The 25108-nt window shown below is 40.0% G+C and overlaps 2 protein-coding genes and 1 non-coding gene across 3 annotated transcripts; 2 read left to right on the forward strand and 1 right to left on the reverse strand.

Annotated features, from left to right (window-relative positions):
• The first annotated feature begins 358 nt into the window (after positions 1–358).
• IL6 (interleukin 6) lies at positions 359–3690 on the forward strand. Its single transcript, XM_057384886.1, has 4 exons — positions 359–619; positions 723–836; positions 1051–1197; positions 3376–3690. The coding sequence occupies exons 1-4, from the start codon at positions 359–361 to the stop codon at positions 3565–3567; spliced, it is 714 nt and encodes a 237-aa protein (XP_057240869.1). The 3' UTR covers positions 3568–3690.
• Positions 3691–11379: 7689 nt separating this feature from the next.
• Positions 11380–16159, reverse strand: TOMM7 (translocase of outer mitochondrial membrane 7). The gene is made up of 3 exons (XM_057384897.1): positions 16009–16159; positions 12776–12824; positions 11380–11598 (listed from the first exon to the last, which is right to left on the reverse strand). The coding sequence occupies exons 1-3, from the start codon at positions 16109–16111 to the stop codon at positions 11583–11585; spliced, it is 168 nt and encodes a 55-aa protein (XP_057240880.1). The 5' UTR covers positions 16112–16159; the 3' UTR covers positions 11380–11582.
• A 4480-nt stretch (positions 16160–20639) lies between these two features.
• On the forward strand, positions 20640–20727 carry LOC130584737 (small nucleolar RNA SNORD93). Its single transcript, XR_008966530.1, has one exon. It is a non-coding gene; the product is annotated as a small nucleolar RNA SNORD93 (small nucleolar RNA).
• The last annotated feature ends 4381 nt before the right edge of the window (positions 20728–25108 follow it).

Here is a 25108-nt window from a genome sequence, read left to right on the forward strand (position 1 = left end):
GAGCGGGGGGCTCCAGCCCCGGCCGGGACCCCGCGGAGCAGGTGAGGMGGAGGCGGGTGCGGGGGGCAGCCCGGCCCTCAAGGCGTTACGGAGCACGATTACTTCATGTTCCCACCGGCAGCTTTCGACCGCCCCCCCCGGCCCGTTTCACAATCCCGTCTCTCGAGCAGCTCTGTCAAGCCGGGCGCGCTCCGTGCGCACACCCCCCCGTGTTCTCATGCCGGGTTTTCCCAGGCCATGAATAATCTCGAAGCCCCCTCGATAAATACACGTTCAGGGATGCCCGGAGCTCATTCAACCCGCCAGCCTCGGCGACAAGAAGGGGCAAGGGCCRGAGCCGGAGTCGAGAAGCAGCACCATGAAGTTTTCCCGGGACTGTGGCTGCGATCGTACCCACGCCGGCCGCCGCCGCCGGCCGCCCGCCCTCCGCGCCGCGCTGCTGCCGCCGCCGCTGCTGCTGCTGCTGCTGGTGCCCCGGGCCGCCGCCGCCCCGCTGCACAACGCCGACTCCTCGGGGGAAGCAGAGCTGGACGAGGCGGCGGCGCTGCGGACGGCGCTGCCCGACAGCCTGCGGCTGGCGCGGCTGCTGCGGGACCGGGCGGCAGAGCTGCAGGACGAGGTGGGTACGGCCGCACCGCCGGCTCGCACACGCTCACGTTCCCCGCCCGGCCGCGGCTGCCTCCCGCCAARGTGCGACCAAACATCTCTCTGTCTCTCCCCAGATGTGCGACAAGTTTACCATCTGCGCGAACAGCGTGGAAATGCTCCTCCACAACAACCTCAACCTYCCCAAGGTGACGGAGGAAGATGGGTGTCTGCTCGCCGGTTTCGATGAGGCAAGGAACCGCTCTCCTTTCTGGTCTAACCCTGTATACCTGGGGCAGGTTTTGCCTGCTTAAAAGAACTGTGGAAGTTGACCTAAAGATTTGTGTCGGCTCCAGCTGGCTTTGGCCAGACCTCCGCACTATATAAGCATCATCTGCTAACCTGCACAAAGCACTGAAGGCATTTTGAACTTTTAGTGACTTTCTCACCTTTCTCTCATTTCAGGATAAATGCTTGAGAAAAATCTCCAGCGGGCTTTATACATTTCAGACATACCTCAAATACGTRCAAGAAACTTTTATTAGTGAAAACCAAAACATTGGATCGCTAACCTATAGCACAGAGCACCTGGCACGTACCATAAGACAAATGGTGAGTTGGTTTTAAATTCACTCTGATTATTTTTGTGGCTTAATATTAATGTGCAGTCAGAAATAGAGGATGCTATGTGAAATAGAGGATGTTATGTTTCAGTTCCTTGAAAAAACAGGTGTCAGTCCCTTATGCTGAAATCTTACCCTCATGACTTAGAGGTTTTACAAAGTTTTGGKTTCTTCCCTTAAAGAAACAACTCTTCTTCCTACTTTCTATTGTTACTTCTAATTTTCAAACCAAGTGCATCATTGTTTTAAGAACAAACATATTACTTGGCTGATAGAAATAAGATTTCTCAGGGAGCTTGTTCCTAATTGCAGAACTGCAGTTCAGCCCATACCTGTTAATGCTAGAACCCACTGATAAGTAGAAGTCAGTATTCTTTTTAAAAATGCCCACATTTAAAGAAAAAAGGGCAAATATATTTTTACAATATTACTGATCTTTAAAACTTTCCAAACTTTTAAGCCAAGCTGTATGGTATATTGAGATAYCAGTATTGCTGTCAATATACAGACAGTTGCATACTGAAAAGCACACATTTTGCTTGTAAAAATCCTTCTTTCATAAAAATATCCCTTTAYTTTTTGATTTGGTAAACATTTTTCATGTTTTGGAGAGCTTTGAAAGTTCATACTTCAAAAAATCACTTAATTCCTGTAGTTCTTGCTCATATTAATAATCCTTGATATGAACACTTACTTTCTTTTAACCATTGGCCTGAGTAAAAATCACCCAYGTAAGGACTGCAAAAGTCTTGGGGCATATTATACAAGGTATTTTTGGCATGTGAAAAACCTATTGTGTGTTTGCTGTACCTTTCCCAACATATTTACTTATGCCCATCATTCTTTATGTGAAAGGAAGCTGAACTGCTTTTTTTTCACACTGTGCTAGCTGAGAATAAYAGCCCTGTCATAAGACAGCAACTGATTACTGGCTTCCAGCTTGACATATAAGTTTAGAGAAAGTGTTTCATAACTGAGTGAGACTAGGTTTTCTGGTTTGAGGTGGTTTTGGGGTGGTTTTTTTTGTAGGGGTTTGGGGTTTTTTTTGATCAAGCTAATCATAATGGGCAGAATTAAACACAGTGATCAAAAGCAAAACTTTACTAGCAGAAACTACAGTTTTTGAGAAAACATCTTGATCTTCAGGTTGAAAATCTTTCTTTGTGAGAGGAAAATCTGTTATTTAAGGCAAGGAGAGCAAAACCAGAATCCATCACTTGTGGTTAGATGGATCCACCAGCAAGATACCTGTCTGGATATCCAGATACAAACCTTTACACAGCGCAACAAAGAGCTGAGCATACCAGCTCACACCAGTGGGAGTGATCAGAACCACTCCAAAGTAGTCTGGATGGAAACAATATTTATCGCTTATGTTTCAAAAAGAGATGTTCCAGGAGGTTTGCATGTCTTTGTCACTTGTTAAAGGGTAGGAGAGATCCTAAACAGATTAAGCAGATACTTGCTAGAACTTTGGACTCCAAAYCACCTACAACAGCTCTGTGATTTGGGTTTGTAACTCCCATTTTCAGAAGTCCCTCTTCTTGGGACAAGTTTTTCAAAGGCCTTTAGATACTGGGTGCACAGTGCTGTGAGTCAGCATTAGATAACTCCTTTTACTCATCTTGTAGTTATGCTCCCACATATCAGTGAAAGTTGATGGCACTTAAGTCTCACATGTGACTAAATGCCTGGAAAGTAAGAATTAAGCAGCTAAACAAGCTTGACATCTTTGGAAACCGTTATTTTACTACAAAGTGTGAGAGTAGTCCAATGCCAGCCAATTAACTTATGACTCAAGATGGAGCAGTACAGGTCAGGACAAATCATGATCAGCACCTCGCCAYCTAACCAACCACGTGACTGCCAGCAGTGGTGCATTGAACTGCTCAGAGCCTGTTGGACCCTGATGCGAGACACTGCATTCAAACCAGAACAAACAGTATAGCCCAGATTCCTACACTGGAACTGTAGCAGGCATCAGCATTCCTCACACCTCTCCACAGCAGCAGGGCTGGAGGGATGCGCAGGTCTCAGGGAGGGCTGTTGTCTGTGTATGGAAAGCGTGGACATGCAGCTGGTTGGGAACACACAAATGGATGTTCTAGAACAAGYTCAGTTACAATGCTCTAACCAAGTCCCCCCCTCAATATTGTCTTTTTCACAGGTGATGAATCCCGAAGAAGTCATCATCCCAGATGCAGATACCCAGAAATCCCTCCACACRAAGCTGAAGTCTACTAAGGCCTGGATAGAGAAAATCACCATCCATCTCATCCTCCGAGATTTTACTTCATTTATGGAGAAGACAGTGAGGGCCGTGCGCTATATGAAAAACACCAGGAGTTTCAGTGTCTGAATGTTTTAGTTCAGGCACAATCCTTTTGTTACAAWTCTGTCATGTGGCAGACAGTGTTGTTCTGTTTTAAGAACTAGAAATAATAACAGTGGTTTGCATTTATACACATTCCCATTTCCTTCAAGAAGCTTATTTATTGTATTTAAAATATTTATTAGTTTTTAATATTTCTTATTTATATTTTCAATATTTAGAAATAATTTAAACAAAGGACGTATTTTATCTCCTTTCTAATGGTACTATTCAGAATATAAACTTATTTAATATGTATTAAAAAAAAGTTTTCAGAACCCAGAAAAAATTGTTGTATAACTTATGTTTTTATATATTTGAGAGATTGTATTTATGACTTATTTATATTTTTAGAACAAATAAAAGCTGATTTTTTAAAAATGCTTGTATAACCTGTGTGAACTTTAAATAAGACTAGGCACTCTAATATATCCAGTTTTCAACACCTGAAATTATCAGAATAACCACTTTCAAGGCCTGTTAGCTACACAGCACATGTACACAGACAGACTCGATCAACATACAGTTCATAAAATGGGACATGAAGGAACCAGATGCACTGAAAATGGCACTTAAGAATGAACAAGATAAACCATCAATGCTCCTGAGAAACGAACTAACAAGTCCCTTATATTTAATAAGGGAACACCCAATAAAATTGTTTGCAAGGATCTTCTTACAAGTCAAACAATCTCTTTTAAACAAAGTGGTGAGACAACCACATAAACCACTTTGACAYGAATACTATCCTCTGATTAGTTTTATTGCTGTCATCCAGGGGAATTTTCCAAGTTTGGTTAAACATTTCTCCCCCCATACCCCAAGAAGAAGAAAACAAAATTTAGGTTATTTCCTTAAGCAATATAAATCAACATACTGCTGCTGAGCAATGCAGCAACATGCATTTGTCTTTTGTAATTTATATTTCACTAGTATGGACAAGCCACACACCATGAATACATATTCTTGAATACTCTATAGGAAAAAAAAAAAAACAGAACAGGACTTAAGCCTAAATGCCAAACCACAGAAACTTTCCATTGCTGCACCACCTGCAGCACTGGAGCCATGCAGGTAGCTCACATACCGAAACTCAGAGGAATGTACAGACCACACAGGGGATGCAGGCAGCACAAGTCCCTCAAGCTTTGTCCCTAAAAGTGGTAGAATATTAATCACCCTCACTCTTTCTTCTGGCACAGTGGTGAAGATACAGAGATGAAAGGCACACCTTGGAATGTGGATAAGGATGTCAGTAAACTCTCCTCTTCCTCTGAGTGATCTGATTGTCCACATATGCATTCCACCACTGGGGATGCCAAAACAGTGACCAATCCACCCACTGCTCACATCTCAGCTGCTCAAAACAAAACAAACCACTGCTTTGCCCAATATGGTAAAACTGTCATCTCAAGTTGTGCAACATCTGGAGAAGGAATGAGGAGATCTCAAGGAGATCTTTAAAGATGTCTGTGATGAATGAGTTTTCTAACAGCACATAAGATCCTGCTTTTACTGTCCTGGCACATGCTCTAGGAAATATAGGAAGTTCTGGTTTAGCTTTTTCACTGCTTACATTCACAGGGACTTTCTTTTAGTGACTATTTGGTTAGAGACATTTCTGGCCTTTATTATGCCAATGAATAGCCATGWCACCCAAAGTGGATCCCACACTGGACCTAATTAATATGGGAGTACAGAGAGGGGGAGAAAAAAATACTGACCAAAAAGAAAAGCATCTCCTGGTTTCCCTTCTCCCAGTAGAGTGGCTGCCTGAGATCACCAGTTACTATGGACACTGCACCTAAACAAACTCATACTATCTCCTGAAATGCCAAAAATCGTGTAAGACTTGGAGTGCTGAAATCCCTTGCAACTGACAGACAAGAACCAACACTTCCATCTGCACCCTTTAGCTGATGGCTACCCCAGGCTGYCTGCAATTCTAGTAAATATGTAAAAACTGCCACATTTTACAGTGCAGAAGATGAGCAAAGATTACCACTTGTTGGGTGGGGAGGTCAACTTTCAAGGCCTTCCTGGAGCAAAGTGTTACCACTGATGGTGCCACTGAGCTGCCATTATTCCACCTGAGGCTCTTCCATAGCCACCCAGAGTTACCAGGGTACTTCAGTGCAGCAGCTGCCTTGCTGGCCATCAATCCTGTCACAGTGGCAACTTCAGGGATTGCTCCCAGGATCAGCATCACTTGCTGAAACCAACCCTCAYTGGTGCCCTCACTGGCACACAAATATTTGCAGTGGGGAATTCAGATGGAAGTCAGAAAAAAACACTGCTGAGCATGTTACAGGGCCTCTCAAATGAACCAACTTATCCTTTTTCCAGCTTACTGTGTAGAAAGTATTTTATATCAGTAAACACACAAACGCATTTATTTTAGTTGGCACACCAGTACAAACACCAGTATAAACCAGAACAGTAAAAGTGAGCATTCCTRACTACACTCAGCAGTAATACCTCAACACTTCTATTGAAGATAGCTCCTTCTAACTCACAGCCAACTCAACACAACCCAAACTAAAAAAGAGACGTATTAATAATTACCAAAAAAAATAGGAAATTATCCTCCAAAGCAGCATTTTGGCTGCTGCTGTACAGGAGCAGCCTCACCCTGCACATCCCGATAGCCTTTCCCCTCATTCCCACTCATCCCTATTCGTTAACCTCACACTGAGATTTTGGAATGCTTARCAGATTACCAGCTCCCTTCATCCTGATTTTGAATTCCCAAAGAAGGAAGAAGGTAAAGCTAAGTTGAAAAGCATGCATACATTATACAGCATGCAAGAAAAGCCCAACAGTGTTTAAGATGAAAAACAGAATATCCCTAAGAGCAGCTGCCATAATACCAGAATGCTGGACAAGMGAGAAAAAAAAACCAAAACAATCCCCAAAAAAACCAAAAAGACAGAATTCAACCTAACGTTAAAGCCTTCTGTAATAGAAAAGTAGGGTTTTTTTTTTTAAAGTGGCAGTCTCTAAAGTACCATTTTTCTATTTTTAACCACCCTTTTTCTCTTAGAAGTTTCTTACACTAAAAAAAAAGTGGAAAACATTTCAGCCTGACCAACTTCCCAGGCTGCAGTGCCATCCCCACCAGTACTGGTGTAAACACTAAATTTTAGGAGAAAGAACAACAGCTACTTGAAARAGACTGGCTGCATCTCAAGTGCCTCCACCGATTTTATTAACAGCTGATGGTGAGATTAGCAAAGCCAAGCTGATGCTAGAAGAGATGGAAGTTACACCATTAGCAAAGCATGGGAGCAGGATCACTTTTCAGCAGCAATGAGCTATTAGGTTGGCTTAGCTTGATGGGAAACTTCCCCCATGTTTGTCGCTGCTATTTGTGACTAATAATCTTTTCCACTTTCAATTTAAAACATAAAAGGATGGAAAGGTAGGTAACTATGCGGTACTATACATCAAAGTCATCATGATCAAGAGGTACTGGCAAACACATGTGCAACTACAAACCTTGTGATTAAACMGTGCTTCTCAAGTCAGATGATTAGRTAACAATCTCTGATCTTTTTAGTGAATTTCTTTCCTCTTCTCAATATGAGAAAAACCAAAACACCCATCCCTTGCTCCCAAAAAATGCTACCCCTGCAGGCTTTAACCCTGAAGTACTACCTCCCCCAAGAGTTACTTGCAAAATCCACCAATTTCTGTAATCTAAACATATTTAACCAAATCCTGGTATATTTTCAAGATTGACTTTGGCAGTCATCAGAAAACATGCCACAGAAATTTTACAATCTGGATTTCTATTTAGTRGCCAGAATCTGAGTCAATCTTGCCTGAGAAAATCTATTAAAAAAAAAAAACAAAAAAAACCCAACACTCACCCTCAGAATCAAAACACTGAGATTTGATTTGTCCTGCCATATTAATTTCCACATAGCAGATAAATATTCCCTCCATCTAAACCATCCTCTAATCTTGAATTAACACAAGCATAACCAAGAAACAATGCATGTAACCCACAGTCTTAACCAAGAAATGGCTATTGCATTACATGGATGGAAAAAATATTTAGAAATTCCAATTAAGCAGTTATTTGTAAAAATTAAATTAGTCATATGACATTTAACAGGATGTGGTCTCTCCTCCTGTGGTGAAAACAGATGTAATGAGGTTYAATTTCCAAATATCATAAGTATCAGCATAACTTAAATTCCAAGCCTGTAACAAAATTTTTCCAAAAATATCCAGGGTATTTATAGTTTGATTTAGCATTTTTTCTTGATAAAAACCATTAAGTTAGATCTCTGCTTCACTTACAACACAATGCAATAAGACAAGATGTTAAGCAGCTTTTTGTCACCCACAGCCATTTTGCAAGACAGCCGTACAAAGTAGCAAAGGACAGATTTTATACTTCACCAACATAGGCCTGTTGCAACAAAATTCTGAACATTGATTATTGGTCTGCATAGTTTACATGTTTATAGTTCAGCTAATAGGAGCTTTGCTGATGAATTAATTCAAAGGGAAAAAAAAAAAAAAAAATCACACAGCCCGTTTGTAACTATGATGAGATACAGTACAGTTACTTTGTACCAGCCATGTCTACACCAGGAATATGTAGCAGAATCAAAACCTGTTCAATTCCCTATCACCTTAATTTTGCTTAACTGGCCAGGCCTTGAAGAGTTTATGRAACACACAAGCGGGTTTCTTTGCAGATTCAATTATTAAGAATAAAACTACACTGAAAGCCAGATTTTTTCCCCCTTTATACTGATGACACTGAATTGACCATTTTCTTKATACCCTACTACCAGATCCACAGTCCACACACGAAGACCAAGAAAACCACCAAACTCACAAGACTCCCTCTCAGTCCCTTGCATAATTGCTTGTCTGCAGGTACAAGAGGCTCCAGTGACAGGACCCCAAATGTGGCATTTCCCTGACACTAAGGCAACCACAAGCACACTCCACCTCCACTCTGAAGGCACAAACTACAAAGCCAAACAATCCCTATCTCCAGGTAAGATCAACTGGATACCTCTGAGTCAGTACAATCTCCACCAAACACAGGAAGGCATCAATGATTTTAGTGCACACATCTAGACTGTAGCCTTGAGCTCAGCTGTGGAACTCACGGCTCATTTTTCAATAAACTACACTTGCTGGCTTTATTCCAACACTAAGGGTTCAAACATGGTCTCACAGGACTGCATCACAAACCTCACCACAGAAAAGAATCTGCACTTGGCTGCAAAAGGCACWGGTTCAGTGACAGAGATCAATACAGTCAAGCAGGGAAACTCATATTTGTTCTTTGCTAAGTGTCTCCCATGTGACAGTCTCAAGTTTTACTGGGAGCAAGACAAAAGCAAAAATTATAGACTAAAACGCTAGGAATAAATAACACCTAACTTAAGCCCCAAGCCCACAGCTTTGACAAACATCTCATCATCTACCTCACTCCAGAGACCTGCCCTCTTCCCRCTAGCACTACCAAGAAAACCTAGTCTTGCTAAAACTAGTACATATGCTGAACTTGTTTTAGGGAATATTCTTCATAGGAAATCTGTTAAATGTATAAGTTCACAAACCACTGATCTACTCTTACAAGCATATCCAGATTTTGTAAAAATTACAAAAACTGTAAAACAACCATACCAAAGGTTTCTTTATATTTAAACTTGAGGAGGAAAAATGTCTCCATTTTTTCCTACCTTGCAATTAATTACCAAGATTTAATCCTATTTTATTTTTCCAAAGGAAAAATATAAATGCTTACTTAAGGAGACATTTCACTACCTTTTAATTACAGAAACAGCACTCTACAGTGATGGATGTATAAATAAAAAACACTATACTACATATTGGCATTCAATTTAACCTGACTTGAAGGTAGTATGAAAGACTTTTTCCCCCTCAGTTTGAAAACTCAAGAGCTCTATGCTAATGACTTTCATGAAACATACTTGGGTAGCACTGAATTACCAAAAATTTCCTATCCAGTGTGCTTAAAGTAAGAACTGCATAAGCAATATTTATCCAATAATTCCAAGTCTCAAAAAAACTCAAATGCGACTATTTTTAAGACAAACTTYCAGCATGGAGAGGTCACAAAATCTGGCCAGTGCTTGACAGATCCATGCTTTCGTAAAACTTTTTAATGAAAAAGGAAACACTTCCCTATTTCTCCACCTCTTGCCAAATACCATCATTCTTGGAAAGCAGCCAGAGCAACCATGTGGTGGTTATGACCCACAAACCACATCCCCAAATGTGTGACACACAACAGAGCACATGAAATACACTTCTGCAGGTGTTTGGGCCCATCTGCCCACTGCTGCATTTTGGGGATTGCACACCCTTGTGAAATGAAAACTCTGATTGAGAAATCCGAKTTACTTCACACTGAATACTGTATCCCTTAGTACAGAATATATCAGGTTATCGCACAAAACTCAACAGAAGAAAAATGTTCCTGATCATGATGAGTCACTATCAAGTACCAACAGATTATTTCATTCTTATTGTCATTAGGATAAGTCAAGAAAAAGAACCAAAATTTTAATTCCGTTCATAATTTAAGACATACGAGCAGTTACACTAATCTCAAGTTACCATTAGAGAAAAGGCACTAGAAAGGCTGCACTAGAAAAAGGATATAGTCACAAGGAAATGTTCTCCGTTCACTCCTTGCTCTATTCCACTGTCAGCAGTGTATTACCATTAGCCATGCCAGTACGTCATGGCATTTGATTGAGTCATCACGATTAATGGAATTTTAAGGAACATGCTGATTTGCATTAGTTCTCATAAATGTTTTCACTTTTGTCTTTCTAATTCTTATCTTTCAAGTTTTTTCCCTTGGCTCATTTATCTTTTTTTTTCCAATCACAGCCCTTAAACACAGTAGCATTTTACCATGAGTCTTCATGGCAGGTTAAAAAACCTGTTCTTAAACATTTAATTAATGTAAAAAACTTTCTGAAAATCCATGGGGATAAAAAAAAAAGCCACGCCAAAAATCTAGAASACCTTTGCTGCAATGATAATTTGGGGGCAATAAACATTATTTTTTAAAAATCACTGCAGAGATACAAACTAGCCTGCACARTTCTGGAGAGGAGACAGCAACCTACCCAAACCAGCTTGTATTTAAAAGAAACCAAGCAGTCACCACTTTAGCACTCAAACTTCAGAGTTATAAGGGAGAAAACCAACTGAAACCAAAACAACCATGGTCCAAAGTGCAAGACCTCAGCATAAATATAAAGCATATACCTTGCTTAGTATACTTGTTTTCTTCCTTCAGTTAYACATTAGTAACTTTCTTTTACAGTAAGACCAATATATACACATACACACAGAGTACTCTCTGTCCTCCCAGAGTACCGCTGTGTCCTCCCACCTCATCCTAAAACACATTAAGCACAGTAAGTTTAGAAGAAAAGCATTTTTAGTAACTGACTGTGCTAGAAAACACAACATACACATCCCTCAATCCTGACTGTATCCACAGATAAAAAAATCCAAGAAGGAAGAAAAAAACCTCAAGTGGATCAGCTACAGAACCTCTATAGGATACTGAAGTATTTAAAACATTAGCTCACTTTTCTGGTTACTATGAAGATAAAGAGGAATCTTTACCCAAAAGACAATTGTTAACAGGGATAAATAAGTATGGGGGCTGAATAGCACCATATTTTGGAAAAAAACCACAACAAAACAAAACCCCCACCATGAGCTTCTRTAATAAATAAATTATTACATTATACTTATGTAAAGACTTAAAAACAATGTGCATCCATTCAAATTGTATTTATTTAATTACACCGTAATGCAAATAAGTTAGGTCCATATAAACTCCATCTTGTTGTATGTACAACCTATGCCATTAGCAAGCTGATTGAGCCAGCTGGTCTAAGTGTCGGCCTCATCCTCTGGAATGTACGTCTCTTCTGACACTCTGTCCATCGGCTGCGTCTAGAACAGGACCATCACAGCCTTCATCCCCAAAGTAGACTGAAAGGGGAGGGGGGAGGAAATGAAAGTCAGATTCACAGCASGTACTTGTCTTTAAATTGATATTTGTAAAACACAAGCCTGGAGGAACAGTCCCATAAATGTACATAATAAACGCGCTAGCCTCCAAATTGTAAAATTATGCCACCTTTAAAGTAAAATTTAAGCCTACAGAGCACCAACATGTGCTCACAAAAATGAGCATTTATAAGCTTCAGATTAGACCAAACATCTGCTTCTGCATATCATTCTGGTATGCAACATATATTTTACACTGTACAGATGCACACCAAAAAAAGAAGTCTCAAACCACCACCAGCRAAGCTAAACACAGAAACAACTGTCAGCAAGCAAACAACCACAGCAACTTGGTTACTAAAACAGAAGATTTTACTGAAATTGTAATATGACCTTAATACCTTTTTTCCCGTATTTTCAGCTGAATCCTAAAAATGGGATTTCTATACATTGTAACTGTGTGAAGCTAAAAGAATTAATCTATGACTTTACAAAACAATACAGTCTATCAATTATTTGCTTTAGGAATACCTGGTCCTGCACAGTAATCGAAGATATTTCTTGAAAAACAGAAGAACCACCTTTTCTTCAAAACTTTAATTAGTTTGACCCAAGGAAGCCCTTCAATAAAACTCAAGTATTACTAGAACTTAAGCATTACTAATGCCATAACATTGCAGCATAACAAAGAGTCCCACAGGAARGAGGAAACAAGAGCCAAATGTACTTTGCTTCATGACATTGACTAATATTGAAAGATATAGCCCTTTATTTCATGCAACTTTTATGCAGTGCTATTGCCTCATTTACAAAGACAGAAGAAGACTGGGATTGATTTAAATTTGTGCCAGAAAGCTGAGAAGTTATTCTCCAGTACAGAAACTTCCAAAAACTAGCTCTACAACAGATTAGAAGGGCAGCTGTCATGCAAAAGACACAGGAAGTTCCACATATTCAAAGCCATGCGAGATTAAGAGAAAAGCCTTCCCAAGAACTAGAAATTTGCTGACTTGTCATTTGAATTTCCAAAGAAACAAGAACCACAACAATTAAAAACAAAGGATGGTAGCAACACTGACAACTGTTGCTGTCAGGAAATAACATCCAACCAGTAACTATCTGCACTGGGTTTGTATATACTTTTGGCMCCAATACATACCTCCAGATAGTTGGCGCAGGCATTCCAGGATCCGCACCGCGTTTAAAACCTGAAGAGAAACATACATTACATACAAATATAAAAATAAATAAGTAGGCACAGACTCCTACATAGTTAGATCTYTATCAAATTATTCCAGCCCATTAAATTGCAATAAAAACACTAGTGAACAAMAAATTGTGATTCATGAAGGTGTGCACCAACCTGAATAAAAASTGCACATTCTTATGAGGGTAAGAAACCAAAGAAAATAAATACAAGYGTACACTTTTTCCTTTTTTTTAAAAAAAGTCTTACCTACATTTTTACCTGACTTAAAATTCAAGGTCAACCAACTATGTGAGATCAAGGAAGTCATCAATCCTGGAGTTCAGGACGTACATATCTTTACACACACAAACCCATATATCATAAATGTTGTTCAGAAAGCACTCTAGAAGAGGTCTACCAGCAGAGACACCTACAAGTGGTGTAACTGAGCACCTTGAGGCCTAACAGGCAACATTCTGCAATGACATCTGACACAGAACTCAAAAGCAGTATTTCAGTAACAGCTCATTCCATTTAGCATGGCAGAATGCTAAATGTTAAATAAATTAAACCTCAAATCTTCTATTCTGACTGGCACTTCTCTGAAAAAGCCACAAACAAGATGTTTTCCAACACCAATGAAAATTAAATGAAATTTAACTAAAAAGAGTTCATCCCCAGCCATTTATTCAAGACTAAAGTACATGTATGCTAGGGAAGCAACTGAAGGTTTAGTATTTGAARTATCTTTGCTCTCTAGACTGTAAAATAAAAAACTTGAAACAGAATCATGCTATTCAGGTACTGCTCTACACTACACTGGCTATCTRGAAGTAAATGTTTCATGAAAATACATTATTTCCCTCATTTACAGAAAATAAACAATTAACGTCATCTTGCCGGAAACACAGGCCGCAAAGGTTAATGGAAAAACTTCCATTAACTTCCCAGGCACTGGAAAGGCTCTTTGAAGATAACCCTGAGTGATTTGACATCCTGACCCAAGTTCTTTCTCTGACTGCCATACTGTCAGTTCTAAAACTCATGAACTGGAGTCATACTCTGTATATGAATGTTTCTGGTCCACCTCTCACCCCCAGTATCTTTAAATGCACAAAACAGGTTTAACAAAACTGCATTGGTCTAATTTACTGACTTAAAACCAGGGCAGCCACTTCAAAGCAAGTTCAATTCTCACTGCTACATAATGAAAATATACTAGTTGCCGTGGTGCTGATGCAACTGTAAGTACAGTAAAGTGACTTTATGTAACTAGAAGTAACTTATTTAATGTCCTGTGGTGTCACTAAGAACAAAAAGCATCTTTCCCACATCCACAGACACTGTCATGGAACTAAAATCAAAACAAAACTTCAACAACAAATTAGGTCACAAAAAATCGCTGAAATTCCCATCCAAAACTTATCCATTTAAAATAATTGATAAACTAAAAACAGAAATTCAATTAAAGTTCAGACTTAATAATGCTTATTAGTTTTTCCATAGTTTTTGAAGTGACTTATTTTGCTTGTAGTTTTATTAAAGCACTTCTGTAACAGCTGAGGAGATCARCATTTCCCTGKYTGTTATCTATGAACARTCAGCCTGAMAGCCYWTCAARCAGGACACTGAATTCCCCTCAGTCWAAACAATCWATCAGMTTTGACTGTAARTACATCGAGCTCYCAGCCCTCCTTCAAGTTTGCATTCAATGCAGAGATGCCTGCCTGATGTAGGTGCTCTTCCCAAAAGGTCCAACAGTTTGGGCAGAAAGTAAGCCCGATGAATTGCAGGGATCAGCCTTCCTGGGCCCCCGTCATAAAAGTGAACAGAAGTGTCAGACCTGTGGAACACGTGTCGGTCTTAAGTGGGTCAAGCTCTTTAACAAGGACAGCTGATTGCACGCAGCTCTAACTCAGCAGAAGAACTAACATGTGGTAGTGATGCCTAGCCAGGCCCATGACAGGAGCGAGCAAAGTATATTCTGGGCACCAGGCACAACATCAAGGCATACCTTTAACATTCCACTGCAGCTTGGGAACGGGAACCACACCATTTTTGGTGGGAGACAGACTGTAACCTGTACGCTGCTGGAAATTCAATCTCAGCCAGAGGCTGGCAATGCCCTCAGCACAGCAGTGCTCGCAGCGTTCCCCTCACCACAGACTCCCTAGTGCACAAAGCACAGCCTTGACCACCACAGCAGGCAGYCACTGACACATGGTTAAATCACAGCCCCATTTACTGTTCGGCTGCTTCAGTGCTCTGCCTGCACCCCAGAGGGGCCCTCACACAGCATAGGCCTCCAGGAAGGAAAAGGGGCAAAAACTTCATTACAGAATTGTCAGGATTTGAAGGGAGCTTTGGAARTCCCYCAGACCARCCCCCTGCCRAGGCAGGGTCACCTACAGCAGGTGACACAGGCATGTGTTGAGGTGGGTGTTCAGTATCTCCGGAGAGGGAGACTGCAGAACCTCTCTGGGCAGCCTGTTCTGGTGCTCTSCCACCTCAACACAAATAAGTTCTTCCTCATGTTGAAGTGGAAATTCTCGTGTTTTAGCTAACAGCCACTGTTYCCCATCCCCTCACTGGGCAGCACTTAAGAGTGCACCATCCTCTTGGCACCTGCCTTTGAGATATTTGCATGCTTTAATAATAATCCCTCTCAGTCTTCTCTTTTCTGGACTAAATGGGCCCAGCTCCCGCAGTCTCTCCTCCTAAGAGAGATGCTTCTGTCCCTCAATCATCTTCATGGCCCTTTGCTGGACCCTCTCCAGCAGCTCCTTGTCCTTCCCGCACTGAGGAGCCCAGAACTGGACACAGCACTCCAGATGTGGCCTTACTAGGGCCGAGTACAGTGGGAGGATTCCACACCTCTTTATAAAGAAAGGAAAAAAACAAAACAAAACAAGAAAACAGAAAGGCACAAAAAAAAACCCCCACAACAATAGCAAAAAGCCTCGCCGTCCCGCAGCTCTGCCAAGGGCAACTCCGCCCTCCCGTCCGCACATGCGCGGCGATGGCCGCGGGGCGCGGGCGGCGGGACGGCCCTGTCCCCCGGGCCCTTCCCTCRGCCCCGCCGCTCCCCGGCAGCGTCCGGACGGGCCGGGGGACGGAGAGCGGCCATGGGACCCGGCCGCCCCAGCCCCGGCCYCGGCAATGGCCGCTGAGGGCCCCCCGCGCGTCCCCCGCCCGGCACTGACCAAGATAGAGCACTACGGGGATGAAGCCCCAGCGGATGGCGAACTGGCCGCCCTTGAAGAGCTGCTGTAGCCGCTGCTTGGCCTCCTTGCTAAGCTTCGGCATCCCGGCGGTGGGGCTGAGAGGAGGAGGAGGAGGAAGAGGAGGAGAAAGAGGAGGAGCTCAGCCGCCCTCGTAACAGCGGCGTGCGCTGGGCGGGATCCATTGCTGGGCTGCGGGGCGGGGACAGGGGGTGGCCGTGCCCTCAGGCGGGCGAGGAGATGGTGTTGTGGGGTTATCTGTGTCCAGCGCGATCCCGGCGGGCTTGTCCCACAGGCTGAGGGATCGGCAGCGGGATTGSGATYGGGATCGGCCCAGYGGGGCCGCGCGGCTSTGAGGGGGGCTACAAACGCTGTGGGTCTTCCTCGCCCGCCTTGTGCTGCCGGACTCTTGTGCTTTTTGCTTCCCTGCAGTTCTCGAGGTGTTGCGTTCACACCGCCTCTGGAGGGTAGGAAGTGCCTYTGGTAAGTGAGGGATAGAGATGGAGTKATAAGAAAAGGTGTTTCTGGAGGAARCTGGAAATGCCTCTTCTTTAAGCTCTCCATGAGGCTGTGTCAAGGAGGGTTTAGGCTGGATATCAGAAAAARGTTCTTCACCCAGAGGGTGGTTGGGCRTTGCAACAGGCTSTCCTGGGAAGTGGTGACAGCACCAAGCTTGAYAGAGTTCAAGAAGTGTTTGGACAACGTTCTCAGGTTCATGGTGTGACYCTTGTGTCCTGTGCAGGGCCAGGAGTTGGACTTCGATGRTACTTGTGGGTCCCTTTCAACTCAGAATATTCTGTGATCTTTGATACCAATCTGTGTGATGTAGTCRTGGAAMCACGGAGTTCAGGGAGTGAAAACTTGACAAGAAATATGGGAAGACCTGATATCTAAAAAATGGCAGTACAGTGCTTGGAGCTTGTTGTTCTTATAAACCTCAGAGCCTGGATTAGCACTGAGGCGCTTTCTTTTTTTAACTAATAAATGAGTGGTCTGCCCTTGCACTGCCCTTACCACCAGGCTACTGTTCGTTTGACACAACTTACATGACATCTTGCTGCATAGTGTGTTGTGCCTTTGACCAGCTATGTCATGTCTTTACGATGTTTTCATTCTTTCTCAGAATTGGTTTAACAGTGTCAYGTGTGGCACAGTGCATATAATGTTATTGTTGATGTTCTTGAGAAAGGATACTCACCAAAGTGTGCCACATGKACCAGATCGTTGTCATCTTCCTTTCACACACACATTGAGTCAAGGAATAATTTTCAGAGCACAGAAACTTGATAGCTTTCMTTTCTCATGTCTGCCAATTTGAATGTTTGACTAAAAGCTTCTAGGTTAAATAACTACAGAAGCCAGGAAATTAATAGCAAAAAAGCTAGTATTTCTTTGCCAGTTTTTTCACAAACAAAGTCAGTGCTAGCAGAGCACAAGGGTGTGTGTTATGCAAATAAACCAGTGTTGATTCTGTAGTGTAGATTCTGATTTACATAGTCTTACATACTGATGCTGTGAAATGACATGTGTAAACTAAGAAAAGTGACTGGAGAAGAGCACTTACTTCATCATTACACACATCCATAGTCTCATACTGTCCAACATACCATATTTGCACTAAAAGACCCCAACTAACCAACCATTCAATCAAGCAACCAAAAAAAAAACAACCAAAAAAACAAAATCTCCACAACAAACCAAAAAGTAGTAAACGGTTTAACTGACTCAGAAGTTTTCCATGTCTTTATTTGGCTCCTGTGTCACCTAGGATGTTAGAGGGTGTAGGAGCTCAGCAGTCTTTCGGTGATCTACTGACTCAGACAAAGGGGGAAGGAAGGAGAGCAGCAATCATCCTTCCTGCAAGTTCATGGGACTGTTCACATAATTTAAATACTGACAGTTACYCCCTAAAAGCAAAGATGCCTGTGATGGGGAATGAAACAATGAGCTGTTTTGAAGAGAGAAAACCTAATACTCAATAAAATGGACACTGTGAGATGGAGGAGACTGTCTGTAAAAGACAGAAGTAGGATTTTATCAGCATGCTGTGAGTATTCATGTTTGTAGTCTATTGTGGTAAGACTTCCATGAAGGATCTTTATTTTATMTTTTTCTTATGGCTGATAATGAAGACAAAACTGCTTGGAATGGTGTATTCATTAAATAAGAAGAACATTAAATAATAAGAACTTACAGTTACTGGAGTGACAAAAGAAAATTAGTGATACCATAGATACTGAAAGTCTTTTGTCACAAAAAAATAAATCTCTTTGAATTTCTTTTGCCTTGTCACTTCCTGTTATCAGCAATAACAATAAAATTAGAAAAAAAAATGCAGAGGTTTCAAGTGGGAAAACAACAATGTGAATCCGTACTGTTTTATTAACTCTATAAGCAGTAATTCCACGAGTATTTTCATAGCAAAATGTAAAATGTGAACTGTAAAATGGCCAGATATTTCCATTTTTATGGGTAAATGAGAGAATTGAGATTCTTATAGACATGACTGAGTCACTGAAGTGTCAGTCTCAGGTTCAGGGAAATAATGTCACTCAGTCAGATGGCTTTAACTTGKCTTTTTGAGTGCAAAGGGTACCTTTCAGGTTAAAGAATCCCAGACCTCTAAAGCTTTATCTCAGCAAACCACTAAATAAAACCATGGAACAATATATGTAACTCAGAGGCTGATGAAGGAGACAATGTGCAGTGTCACATTGAAGTCTCTGAAAGATCACTGTAAAGTAGATAGAAAATCCCTGCAGGACCCCATTATGCAGTTATCACTCTCACTTTTGAGATTTCCCCTTCAAAAATCCCTGCAGGACCCCGTTATGCAGTTATCACTCTCACTTTTGAGATTTCCCCTTCAATCTGCTGACAAGAACTACAATAAATTAATCTTCTTGGGAATAAAGTTTGAGTTTGACTCTATTTAGGAGGAACTTAGATATCAAAGATGATATGGTAGATGTTTTATACTTTAGGTTTATACCATAGAGCAGTATAAATAGCACAGGAACATAAGGAAGACCTCTAACAGATTTCCACTACAAGCAGAATCTTTATGATGTCAGTAAAAATGGTAGTATATTATGACTCGACATTTCACTTCATTGTTACGATTAAACTTCCTGTTTTTATTGTGTCCTAATAATGTCCTTCCATTTCATTTTAGTATTCCTATTCATTTAGTCTAATAAATTCCTGCTCCTCTGCAGTACCACTGATCTGGGAAATGTTCCTTTTCATTTCACAAAGACAAGAAAAGACAAAGAGAAATGGAAAGTACGACAGACTAAGGCTGTCCACTTAGGTCATGTGTGAAATGAATAGAGTTCTAAAATGTCTCCTGAATGTTACTGAGATGYAGATTACTTGGGGGTGAGTATATTTGAGTTCTTGCGTTTAGCATGGTTTCAAAACATGCTTGGAATGCAAAGCTATAATGCACATGAAAAGTCTCTGTCCAAATTAGAATCTTTTTCATACGAATTTTTGTATGATACTTGTTGGATGTATTCTGGTCACTGATATGGGATACTTSCAAGAAAAGTGATATTGCCAGATGCTGTGCTGGGTTCACCTGGGGCAGAGTTAATTTTCTTCACAGTGTCTGGTGTGGAGCTGTGTTTTGGATTTGTGCTGAACAGAGGGTTGATAATACAGACATGTTTTTGTTATTGCTGAGCAGGGCTTGCACAGAGCCAAGGCAAWTTCTGCTTTTCTTACAGTAATGATGGTGAGGGGACTGGGGGGGCTTGGGAAACTGGSAGGAGACACAGCCAGCCCCGACTGACCAAAAGGGATATTCCAGAACATAGGACATCATGCTCAGTACATRAAGTGGTGGAAGAAACAGGAATGGAGGGGTGTTTGGAGTGATGGAGTTTSTCTWCCCAGGTAACTGTTAGATGTGRTGTGTCCCTGCTCTCCTGGGTRTGCTGAACACCTGCCAGCCTTTRTGAAGCCGTGAATTAATTCCATGTTTTGCTTTGCTTGTGTGCCCAGCTTTTGCTTTCCCTATTAAACTGTCTTTRTCTTAACCCACAAGTTTTCTGTGTTTTASCTTTCCARTTCTCTCCCTGATSCCAWTGTTTGTGAGGCGTAGYGAGCAGGCAGCTGYRGGGGGCTTGGSTRTTGGCTGGGGTGAAACCACAGYAGATGCCTGTCTAGRAAAGTAGTAGAATGATCAGAGTGGCAGGAACAAAAAGTGAAGTGTAGTAATTTCATATATGCAGTACAGTAACTGTACAAATTATTTATTTATAAATAAACCAAAACAGAGTGGTAACATGGAGCTGAATTCTCATTATTTTTCATTACAGCTTCTGAGACCAGGGAAGGAGAAACAGCAGTCTCAGGTGAGACAGCATTGAAAGCACCTCATCAAATGCTTTCAGAGACCTCTGAGAACTGATGTTGATGTGCTTAAAAATTGAATATTTCCTGCTTCACAACTGTAGTGTGGTTTGAAGCTGACTTCCCTGTATTTCCCATCTTTACTTAATAATGAAAATTAAGTGTTACACTTAAAGATATGCTACCTTTTACCGTAGATAGYTTTTCTAAAAACACAACAGTTCTTCAATGCATGTTTTTACGATTGCAGTATTTGGCCAAGGATGAAAACAATAATCTGATTCCTTACATACTTCCAATGATACGCAGAAATCTGATGGATAAAAGGATTTTCTGAGGCCAAAACTAATACCCATATTTACTCATTCGTTGTTTTTAAATTAAACTATTTTTTTAGCAGCTGAGTAGCAAAGGTTTTGGTAATTTCAGGAGGATTTTCCTCTGGAGATCTTGAAATGTAAACCTTTTCTTTGTCAACAGATCTCAAGTAGATTTTTGTTGCTTAAGAATATGTTGTTTTAACAGCACACATCTATAAAGATTTTAAAGGACTTAAAATATGCAAATTTTTGCTRTGATTTAAACAAGATGAGGAAAACAATGAATATATTCTGATTTTCAAAAGTCATTGGTTGTATATCTGCGTTTATACCAATTCTGACCTTAGTAAATTGTATTGTGGTGAAACAACCATGAAACTGATAATGTAAGTCTTTTCAATCAGTTGGCAGCAYTGCGTGTGAAAATGAAATATTTCTCTCTGATACAGAACACAGAATTTCAGCATTTGAAAAATAATAATCACAGCTATAAGTCAYATTTGCTCTTCAGTTAGTGTTGTGATAGTCTTACTTAGCCTCCAACTACAAAAAATAAACATGCTGCCTATAACAGCTTTTTCTGACAGTGATACATTTGAAAAAGTAACTGATTGATGCGCAGCACTCCCTTCACTGATTGGCCATAGAGCTTTTGGATGCACTCTCAGAWTTTGCAAGATAAATGTAAACAACAAGCTATTAGTAAATTCTGGTTGTAAGCTAAAAGAAAACATGTAGTAAAGCAAAAAGAAGAATGTCTGAGCTTAAATATGCCAGGTGGATCTGAAACAGGTCTGGGTGAGTTTTTTGCCAGTATGCTCTGGGTTTTACCTTAAGTCACAGTTAAACAAATTATGTGTAGTTTCAATTACTGTGTAGATCTCTAAGTATCCTTGTTTTGTTGTAACTTCCAAAACAAGAAGGGTGTTTGTTGAAACTTAAGATTTTTTTTAGAAATGTGAATTAAAATTTAATGTAGCAGCTTTAATTTCAATAGAATTTAAAGCATAGCACAGTCTAGGGTTTAGTGTTGCCATTACAGTAGTTTTTAACAACTTGTAATACAGAGTCCAGAGCATAAAAGGAAAGGTAAAAATATGTGTATTTTCAGATCTTGAATATTATTGCCCAGTCAACACAGGAAATGTGTCATGTATATGTACAGACTGAATAATTCATAGTGTATCTAAATGTTGAACTAATTATTTAGTTAAACTGAACATAGGTATTAATTTATCTTCRTTGTTCACTTTGGGTGAATTTACTTCAGAAATGCTAAGAACAAACTTTTTGTCATATTCCTAATTCAGCACAGTCTAAACATGATCATCAAAGTGAGGAGTGGTTTATACCTTCTCTGGCCAAGCTCTGATAGGGTGCACTGCCTGAGCTTCCTGCTGAAGCTGACACTCCAGTAAGAGCTGCCTTTCAGAATTTGGAAATTCAATCACTATAGACAAAAGTATCAGCATTCACGTCTGTCTTTAGGTTTTGTATTTCAGTAGTTCAGATTTCACTGAAAATTCTTTGTGATCTTCAGCACAGGGAAGATTAGAATCAGTAATCTAGCATTATAATGAGGAGTAATTAAGGCCTTTCCTAGATACCAGAAGGTGATCAAGGAAAGCTCTTTTCTTCCTTTCCAGGTCTCATCTGGTGCTATCAAGATTAAATGAAGCACAACTCATGTTTAATGAAGTTTTTACTATTCTATTAAAATTAAATTTAGTCCCTTAAAATGCTTTGCTTTTGCGTTTTGTACATAATTTCTGCCCATATTTTGTCTATTTGAGTGTAGTCATATGRCATATTTAGCCCAGACAAATGTTCTTAGATTTTACTAATTTCAGAGCCTTGTCAAGTAGACACACAAGTGTGTTTTCTTTATGTRTTGACAACCTGATTCACATGCCTGTAAGTTCCTCTGAGACTCTTKCCACTAATGCATAGAAAACAAATGCTCTTTCAAGGAAATACCTAACAGTGTTTCAATCAATGCTGCTGCTTTTTCCGTTAGGATTATTAAAAATCTCTAATMTCCTAGAAGTGCAGAATGATTGCATTTTAGTCATTTTAGATACTGTTTTTTTGGAGTCCAGTTTAAGAGGGTAATTTGTACCAGTTRGCACTAGAGTGATTAACAATATTTCAGTAGTTTTTCCATAGCTTCCTGCCTACAGAAACAAAAAAAGGGGAAATAGAAATCAACAAACTAAAAAACCCACCCCAAACCAGTAAGAGCAGATTATTGGCTGTGTGCCTTTCACTGCTTCTTGTAAAATGTTAATGGACTCCTAAAGATTKCATTTTTGAATGAGAAACATTTAAGCAAGAATTTTAGCAGATACAGAAGACATTCAAGGAACTTGTGAAAGTTTTTTTGTGTTCTGCTTTACAAAGTCTTCTAGGCATATTTGGTACAAGCTGTGAATCTGACCCTGACTTCCAAGCATTTAAACAGTCCAAATAAAATGCCATTTCTGTAACTCTTTTTTTTCCCTTTGGGTTTTTTTTTTTTTTTTTTTTAAACAGTCCAAATAAAATGCCATTTCTGTAACTCTTTTTTTTCCCTTTGGGTTTTTTTTTTTTTTTTCCAGTGTACATTAAGTACACATCTGAAGAAACAATATTGTACTCCTTTATTTTAGATTTAGGTAGTAGTCACAAGGGATTAAATGCTGTTAGGTGTAACAAAGCATGAAGATGATGAGATACATGAACGAGAGGCTTTTCAGCTCAATCACATCATCCAGCACACAATGATACAGATTTTGTATTTCAGACACCAATGTCACCTTGGGCTGAAATCACACTAGCTGAATTTGTGTGATAAGTATAAATAAGATAGTCCTCACATCCCAGTTACCTTCCTACTTTAAAAACAGGAAAGGAAAATGAATCCTCATGAATTATAAGATGAGTTATTTGCATGTGGTATTTGTGATGGAAAATTCTTTCTAAAATAAACACAGTAATAAATGGTCTTCTTTTTTCCTCTCATATTTTAAGGGGACAGGCTGCTTCTAGTGACAGAGTACTAGACTAGACTGATCTTGGGCTCTTTTAGGGCATTAGTACTTAACTAATAGATACAGCACCATCTATTAGGGTCATTAATTATATCAAGCAAAATATTTCTCCATAGTTTTTCTATTAAATGTCTTTAAAGCCACATGCAGAATGTTACTTCCCACGTTGTATTTTAGTTCCAGGATCTCTAATATGAATGATATGCTTATGGGCTTTTAAAATCCTGATGAAAATGAATGTGACAGGGAACCTAGATGGGACTTTTAAAAAAAATTACAAATCATGTAACTTTTATTACAAAATTTTTATAAATACTGAATAAGGGTCTTAAAAAATAAATAAATAAATTTACCAGCTTCTATTAATTTTGTTCCTTCACTTCATTGCGAAAGACACTATTGATCCAAAGTTTATTAGCAGTGTTCTGCTAAAGCCAGCGGAGGGCAGACTTGAACTGGGAACTCTTTTTGCTACTTCAGTTACTTGAATTTAAAATACCAGATAGTCCCTTGAGCTCAAGTCTCATCACTTCTCTACTATTCTAATTACACTTGTGCCGGATAAAAGCTTCTTTGCAGTTCCTATTTGACAAAATGAGTGTTTTGCGAATGTTTAAATAAAGATGCTAATAGGAAAGTGAATAAGTCAGTGTATTAGCAGCTGTGTGTTACTCATCAGGGATAATCCACACTGCTTAATCATTAACCATGTACRTCTTGAAATGTTTTTTAAAAGCTAGTGAATATAATTATCCTCATTTTACAGATGAAGAAGYTGAGGAATRGAGTACTAACCTTGCAGTTTACCCATCTGGGTGACCAACAGAAACAAGAACAAAATCCAGATTTCTGAGATCTAATCCAGTGCTTTGCACACATAAACTATTTTGACTCTTGCAAACATTATGGAAATGATTTGTAGCAGCCTAAATTGTGGAGACTGAGAAGCTTGCACTAATGAAATAGCAGACAGTCAGGTTGTAGATCTTGAGAATTATATTCTTCCCAAGAAGATGGGAGGCAATCAGATCAGATGGCCAAAGATCTGCTTTAATAGTATTTTATTATTAAAACAAGTACTCTGTGTCTTTAGGYGTACTTGTCATTCATTAAGTTGGGTTGTAGTCTTTCCAAAACCCTTATGATAGCCTGTTACTGACTCTTCAGCTCTACATYCAACATTTTTAAGTACCATGTGAAGGTTTGTAAAAAGGCCTCCTTAAGCTTCTTGGTGATATCCCCTTGTACGCTGTGTAATTGTGCACCTCACAAAGAGTTGTCACTTCCAAATAGTCATCCCTTTTCATAATTCACGGAGGCCTGACTATGCAATTATGTCAAAAGGGAAAAGATTAATTTGCTCTTCTGCAGAAC

This window comes from Malurus melanocephalus, unplaced genomic scaffold (genome assembly GCF_030028575.1).
Source record: "Malurus melanocephalus ecotype Western Australia unplaced genomic scaffold, MMel_1.1 scaffold_756, whole genome shotgun sequence".
Lineage (NCBI taxonomy): Eukaryota > Metazoa > Chordata > Aves > Passeriformes > Maluridae > Malurus > Malurus melanocephalus.

What these genes read in the sequence shown, in the direction of transcription:
- TOMM7 (XM_057384897.1), bottom strand. Translation starts at nt 16,111, where the DNA reads ATGCCGAAGCTTAGCAAGGAGGCCAAGCAGCGGCTACAGCAGCTCTTC. An exon ending in CCCCGTAGTGCTCTATCTTG is followed by an intron (nt 12,825 to 16,008) that starts GTCAGTGCCGGG and finishes GTTTCTCTTCAG; the next exon opens with GTTTTAAACGCGGTGCGGAT.